At 35.1% G+C, this 7,390-nt stretch overlaps 1 protein-coding gene across 1 annotated transcript in view; it reads left to right on the top strand.

The window, feature by feature from the left end:
* The window catches only part of LOC104163396 (lysine-specific demethylase 7A-like), a 27,229-nt gene extending 21,942 nt beyond the window's left edge, over positions 1-5,287 (top strand). Inside the window, exons 4-8 of the mRNA XM_009702399.1 lie at positions 782-899; positions 1,805-1,965; positions 3,869-4,010; positions 4,259-4,445; positions 5,102-5,287. Coding sequence (XP_009700701.1) covers positions 782-899; positions 1,805-1,965; positions 3,869-4,010; positions 4,259-4,445; positions 5,102-5,287 — 794 coding nt within the window. The remainder of the gene's footprint in view (positions 1-781; positions 900-1,804; positions 1,966-3,868; positions 4,011-4,258; positions 4,446-5,101) is intronic.
* Positions 5,288-7,390: the final 2,103 nt, after the last annotated feature.

Below are 7,390 nucleotides of genomic sequence, written 5' to 3'. Positions count from 1 at the left end.
GTAGGGAACTGTTAAAAATGCAATTTAGTTACTATTGAACTATCAGTTTCAGATTCCCCAAATTGTAATAGAACATTAATTTATCCTTTGTTTTTTATTAATATACTGTAACAGTGCATTAAAGCTTCAGACCACTCAGAAGTTGATTGTTTTGGGCGCAATGCTTGCATTGTATGTTGTGCTTGCATGGTGAAGATCACACCTGCCCAAAACAGTACGCCCAAAACTGTTATGGAGACATAAGCAGTGGATAAAGGAAAGGTGGTTTGGTTTCAAACAGCATATGGTAGTGAATAGTAATAATATTATCAAACTGGATATGGGTATGCTCATGTGGTGAGAGAGCACAATGGGATGAGGTCCAGTTAATTCTGTGTTAATACATAGAATGAAATCTGTGGCTCTTGAAGAGGTATGATTCATCTGTTTATTAAGAAAAAAGTCTGAGTTTTAGGAAATTAAAGTTCTATTTCTGGTTTTGTTGCTGACTTTTTAGATTTGGATAGCTTTCAGGCTGCTGCTGTTTACTTGTGCTGCCCTGGATATGGAGTCTTAAATCATGTATAATGTGCATTGAGGTTCTCACATAGATGGGGCTATAGTATAGAGGATTACTGTTGGCTGTCCTGAAGATTTTGTTTGTTGCAGATAGGTAGAGCATCACCTACATAAACAATAAGGTTTGTTAATGATAGTAGTGTGAGGCATGTCTGGCTCATTGATGGGATGACTGCTAATCTGATTTAACTAATTCAAAGTTTAATCCTTCTGAAACTTACAGTGAAAAAGAGGAGGAACTGGCACAGACATGACTACACAGAGTTGGATGATGGTTCCAAACCAGTGCAGGCTGGAACACGGACCTTCGTTAAACAGCTGCGGGCTCGCTCTTTCCCAAGGTACAGAAGCTTACTTACACATTTCAGTGAAAAAATTAGAAAAACTATGTCAACTGAGTGTGTCTTAGGGCAGGTGACTAACATTTCTCTGCTTCAGAAAATGAAGGTCAAGGATGACTTCCTCTTCCTTTCAGATCCCCTGTGCCCCATCCCTGTTTCAGATGGATACATTTGCCTTTTCATGCAGTAGCTTCCCCTGTTCCATTTGCACTGGGATATGTTGTCTGTCAGGGCTGCTACAGGGTGGTGTGGCAGGTTTTGAGTTTTTGGAGTTTTGTTTGTTTGATTTTGTGTGGGAATGGAGGCAGTGGCATGAGTGGTTAGTTTTTGTTTTTCTTTTTTGTGCCTGAACTGTCAGAATATTGTTTGTCTATTCCCCTAGTCCAGGAATAGTCCTCAATTTCATTCCAAGTAACATAGAACATTTATGTGAGCTGGTAGTATCTCCATCCTCACATGCTTTAGAGGAAAGTGGAGAAACATGGTTGTACTTTTATCCTGACCTGTCTGTGATTGGCTATGTCACTGCAACATAATGACTTATAATCCTTCTAAAGGAGGTGGTTGTTGTTCTTGTTACCAAAATGTACTTTAATGCCTTCTCTGAGTATTCCTTTTCCCCATCTTCTTAAATTACTGTATTCAGTCATATAGAAGATGTTCAGTCATATAGGTGACTATGTGTTCCCAGGTTATGCATGTCAGTAAATGTTTCTTTGTTGGTTTAGGTAATTTTCATTGTCTTTTAGTTAAATGCTTAATATAATAGTACTGGGTCCACTTCTTTCGAATTCAAATGTAGCCGTTCCCATCTGTCCTCTCACAAACTGTGACATAATTTTTTTTTTTTCAGTAATACTTGGTGGATGCATTTCTACTAATATTCCATTCTTTCTTTCCACCAGTGCTGATGAAGTCATTTTGAAAATGCATGGAAGCCAGTTGACACAAAGATACTTGGAGAAACATGGGTTTGACGTTCCCATTATGGTTCCTAAATTAGATGGTCTGGGGCTCCGACTTCCTCCGCCAACTTTCTCCGTTTTAGATGTGGAACGCTATGTAGGTAAGAGTCGCTCTGGGGTACTTAAAAATGATGCTGTCTGTAAATTAAAATAAATATTCGCATGATTATAAGAGGTTCCAGGGTGCTAAATACATATTCTAAATTGAAGACTAGCAGAGAGTAAAATGAAACCTTTTTTTTTTTGTGGTGTTTTTTTTTTTTTTTTGGTGTGTGTGTGGTAGATATGTGATAGGAGTACAGACTTACTTTTTAACATTCAAACATGTTGATTTTGGTGCAAGCTGAACATTTAATGCTGAACATTTTCTGCTACGTGTTGTAAACCAATAAAGTATAATGACTTTTAACATTGTTCTCTTTGTGGGAATTGAATGAATCACTCCTATGATCGATAAAGTTTAATCATTGGTTAGGATATTGCAAAACTTAGTGTTTCGGACTCAGTAAATTGGCATTTCTAAATTAAATCTTTCTTCCTGGACAATTTCCTACCTTGGCTTCCCTTGGCAGGAGAGCCAGAGCTTCCCAAGGACCATATCTTTCTTATCAGATCTCTTGCCAGTCTGTAATTGTTTCAGCCTCATGTAAGTGTGCAGTACAGAGAAATAGAGACTAAGCCAATTGCAGCATGACATTTCCTGTAACACAGTACAGTTGAGAAGTCTGTATATGGTTGTGTCTGTGTTCTTGTGATAACCTAATATAATGATGTGTGCTGAAAGTAAGTTTTCTGTCCATCAGTGTTTTACAATGGCACCAGAATGTAAGGAATACGTAGTATATCAAATGTTGTTCTCATGATGATGATTATAAACGGTAATGTGTTCTGCTTTAAAGTGTAGTTATCATTTTGATATTTCTGAATATTTTCTTTTGGAATACTGCTTCTTCAGATTCAGAGAGAAACTGATCTTCTCATTCTCATACATATATTTTGACCTGCCAGGTTCTCCAGCTTAGAAAAAAAAAATTAGAATGCCACAGATTTACCTTTCAATTATTGAAATTAAAAATAAGAAAACTGAATAAATACTGTTCCAACTGGAATTTATCGAGATGGTACTAACTTGCAATTTTAAAGTAACTGTATTTATAATGTGCATCTAGATGGATTCCAAAATTAATTGTCGAATTTGGCCGTTGTATGACTAAAAGGACATAAAACAATTCCTATTATAATGTTGTTGTTAGTCCTTTCTCTTGGCTAAAGGTTGCTTCTTGCTTGTCTAGTTCTACAGATGTATCACTTTAAAATATGTGGTATGTAAACCAGTCCTTGTTGTCTTCAGAAATGAAACACACTCATGACAATTATTCAGTGAAGTTACTGTGTGCTTAAAAGTTACGCATGTATATAAGGAGCATAAGGGTGGCCTTATAGAATGTTTGTGAATGAGCACCTGCATAGTTTTTAACCTTAATAACTTACCAATTATGGCACAAACTTAGTTGAGTTTGCTAAGAATTACAAGCTGTGAGCAGTAAAATTTATTATTTGTAAAGAATTCTCAGTGGTCTTTGGCTTAAATACTCAAGTGCTGTGGTGGTGATCAATAGGAAGAGTGAAGAATAGAACTGCCTTGATAACTTTATGCTAGTCTTTCCCATTGGAGCCACAACACCCCTGCCCTTTTTTTCTTTTTTTTAAAAAAAACAGTTGCAGTCATTCTATACTGCTCTTTTTGGTTTACCACAGGAAAGAGGATTTATTTTTAGAGTGTTTTCAGTTCTGACCTTAGCTGATTATAGCAATTAAAGTTAGACCTAATAAAAAGTTGGTTTATACTGATCTGTCTCTGTTTCAAGAATATACTGATAGTAGTGGATTTTTTGTGCAGAAATGTTTTGATAAAGGCTGGAAAAAAGTTAAATTTCTCTTAAACACTTTAAATGGCTGTTTTCATCTGTGATAGGTTTAAGAAAGTCATCCTATTTTTCACAGGTGGCGACAAAGTGATAGATGTAATAGATGTAGCAAGACAAGCAGACAGTAAAATGAAGCTCCATAATTATATTAAATATTTCACAAATCCTGACCGACCAAAGGTATTGAATGTGATCAGCCTGGAATTCTCGGACACAAAGTGAGTATTGACTTCAATTCCTCGAACATAGGAAGTGGTTTTCACTAAGCTGAACAGTATGTGTAAGAATATAATGTCTGTAGTGGGAAAGATACAAGGCTGCATATTTTATATAGACAGGTACTGTGATGTAATGCAGGCATGAAACATTTTTATTAATTCATAAGTAATAACTTTGTAGGAAAGAAAAAGGTGTGCTTACTCTTGATTATATTTATGGTTATTTTTTGTTTGTTTTTTTTTAAAAGGATGTCTGAATTAGTGGAAGTACCAGATATTGCCAAAAAGCTTTCATGGGTGGAAAATTATTGGCCAGATGATTCTGTCTTCCCTAAGCCTTTTGTTCAGAAGTATTGCTTGATGGGTGTCCAGGACAGCTATACTGATTTTCATATTGATTTTGGAGGAACGTCAGTTTGGTACCATGTTCTCTGGGTATGAATGCTTCTTGTTTTATGACTTTATTCAGCGTGCAGCCTTCTGCCATGGCATTGTCACCTGTATGAAATTTTGTGCTTTGAAAGCCAGGGGAGGAGCTTGAAAGTGAGTTACTGATTGTTGGTGTTGCATTTTTATGCTTTTATTTTAGCATGCTGTTGGCGACTTCTAGACTGTACTTGATTAACTGATCATTTTAGTAGACTGGTAGATGATATAGTGAGGTTTTAGTATGAAAAAATGAACTGGATTAAAATCATTGACGTACTCAGCTTTTTATTCTTCTCACAAACTTTGACCATGTATGCATCTTAGAAGAGGTGAAGTGGTGTCATCTGATGTTCTCTCATTTGGCATGTGTGCACGTATCCATAAATTATTTATAAAAGCTGGAATTTTTTATACTTCAGTGAAAAGGTTTGGTTCGTTTGTTTCTTTTACATCTCAAGACACGAACTAGTTAGTGTACTGTTGACACTGTTGGTGGATTACAGTTGTGAAACACCAGGGCTAGGAAGCCCTAACATTCCATAGTGGAAATATGGAATACTTACCATTTGGATCAATTTGTTACTTCATTAGGAACGACTGAGAGGTTGTAGTGTGCCTCCAGGAGGACAGTAATTTATTTATTTGATATTTTTGTTTAATAGGGTGAGAAGATATTCTATTTGATCAAGCCCACTGATGAAAATTTGGCTCTATATGAGTCTTGGAGTTCATCTGTCACCCAGAGTGAAGTGTATTTTGGGGACAAGGTTGACAAATGTTACAAATGTGTTGTGAAGCAAGGACACACTTTATTTGTTCCAACAGGTAAGATTTACCCTTATTACTAGGACTTAGCATGTTTAATCACCAGGAATTAAGGATGTCCTAAAATGATTGCATTATCAACACTTGGTTTCTCCTAAAATTTTGGATAAGAGAGAATAATAAAAAATTTAGAAATTTAGATTTTCAAAGCAAATAATTAGCTTTTTAGATTGCCTGATAGTAATATAAGTTGTCAGGGAAGGAAAGGATGTTTGTTACTGAATTATAAGACAACAAATTAAAGCTTAATTTGGATATCAGGAAAGTACTTCCAATTCATAGAACACATACAGTTCACCATTTGATAGATATCGAGACTGAATTCTTATATTAATTTCATAATACAATTTTGTTTTTACAGCTTTTGAATATCGTAAGACCTACTAGGCAAAATTATTACAAAACCATCACATAGACATCTAGATGATTAAAAATAAAAGTTGAGTGGGGTTTTTTTGTCCCTTTTTTTTTTTTCTTTTCTCATTTTTTGCCTTGTGTTAGCAGGAAATCTAAACTGTGGTAGAGCCTGTGAAGATTCTCTGAATCAAAATGAAAGTGTCCTGAAATAAAATTGAAGAATATATAATTGAATTCATATGTCAATTCCTTTTATTAAAAATAAAAGGTTATTTGCAGATAGAGTTTCTGAAACTGTAGGATTCATAAATTCATGTCAGCAGCTTCCTTTAAAAATGATGCGGAGGCTTGGTCTTTTCTGATTTTCTTAACAACATTTCTTGTAGCTGTCACCTAATAGCATCTGCTAAATTACGGAAGATATATATAAATTTAAGAAATGAGAAACACTAAAACAATTAAACTTCTTTATTTAAAAAAAACACACGAAAATCCTCCAAACAAAACACACCGCCCCCACCGCACCCAAAACTCCCAAATACCATAAACTTAGAACAAACCATATTTTGCCAATAAAGTGAGTGCCAGTTAGTTTCTTGTGTTTTCACTTATTCAACCCATCCATATAAATACTTTTTATTATTTTATTATTAAAGATTTGTATTGGGTAGTATCTTCCCTTTTGAGGGGAGGAAGCTTTAAATACACAAGAAGGAAAATGGTGCATGATTCTACTTCTGGAATAAGCCTTGAAGATTATGTTGAGTACCTTATTCTGTCATGGACTTTCTAAACAGGCTACTACGTTTTTCTCATAGCTCAGTTCTCTACCTGTGAGGTTTAGGATTTACTGTTCTAGTTCTTGGCTCATTCAGAATAAATACTACATGGTGAGGAGCTATATATGCACTTAACATTCCTGAACGCCCAGAGCTTTTTAAAACTATATATTTTTTTGCAAGAGGTGGAAAATTAATTTTCCATTTATCTAAGTGTAAGGTCATACATCTATGAACAAAGAATGCAGAACTACAGAATGAAGAACTTTATCGTGACCCACAGATCTTTGAAAATGGTTAACTGCTTCCCAAGTCATCAACTGAATCTGAGCCCTTGCTATAATGTGGGCAAAAAGAAAAGTATCATAAAATGATAATTTTGAATGTATATGTGTATTTGTGTGTGTATACACATAAAATGATACTTTACACACATATTTCCATGAATACGTATGATGGAGTATAGTGTAAGAACCATAAATTAAACTAGATTTCAAGACAGGTGTTTAAAAAATGGGAAATTCTGTAAGACTGATCAAAGGTTTTTTTTAAAACCTTGATCTCTATTGAAAACTGCTTTTGCTGTTCCTGCTTGCACTGTTGGTAGTGGATGTAGTGGATGTTGTAATTATTTTATAATCTCTGAAATACCTTCAGAGTAGACTTCTGATTTAAAATTAATCTTGCATGTAGATGAATAGCACCTACTGCAGGGCTCTTGAGAGTTATTTAAATATGATTCAAGATACTCTGTGTGGTCTACACCAAATTTTCTTGCCTTATTATGTAGACCTTGGTCAAAACTACAGCATAAAAATAAGTAGGAATGTAAAAAAACTAAACCCTTCAGTTGATACCAGTATGCCATAAAAATCCTTGGTGCTGATGCAACAGTGAGGAGGCTTTGTTGTCAGTGTCTGGGGAGACGTGTGTTTTGAGGACTGAAATACACATATTCCTTGGAGAATCATAGAATCACAGAATCATTAT

This window comes from Cariama cristata, unplaced genomic scaffold (genome assembly GCF_000690535.1).
Source record: "Cariama cristata isolate BGI_N322 unplaced genomic scaffold, ASM69053v1 scaffold9186, whole genome shotgun sequence".
NCBI lineage: Eukaryota > Metazoa > Chordata > Aves > Cariamiformes > Cariamidae > Cariama > Cariama cristata.
The sequence above is the reverse complement of the archived record's forward strand: the minus strand, read 5'-3'. Positions and strand labels throughout refer to the sequence as shown.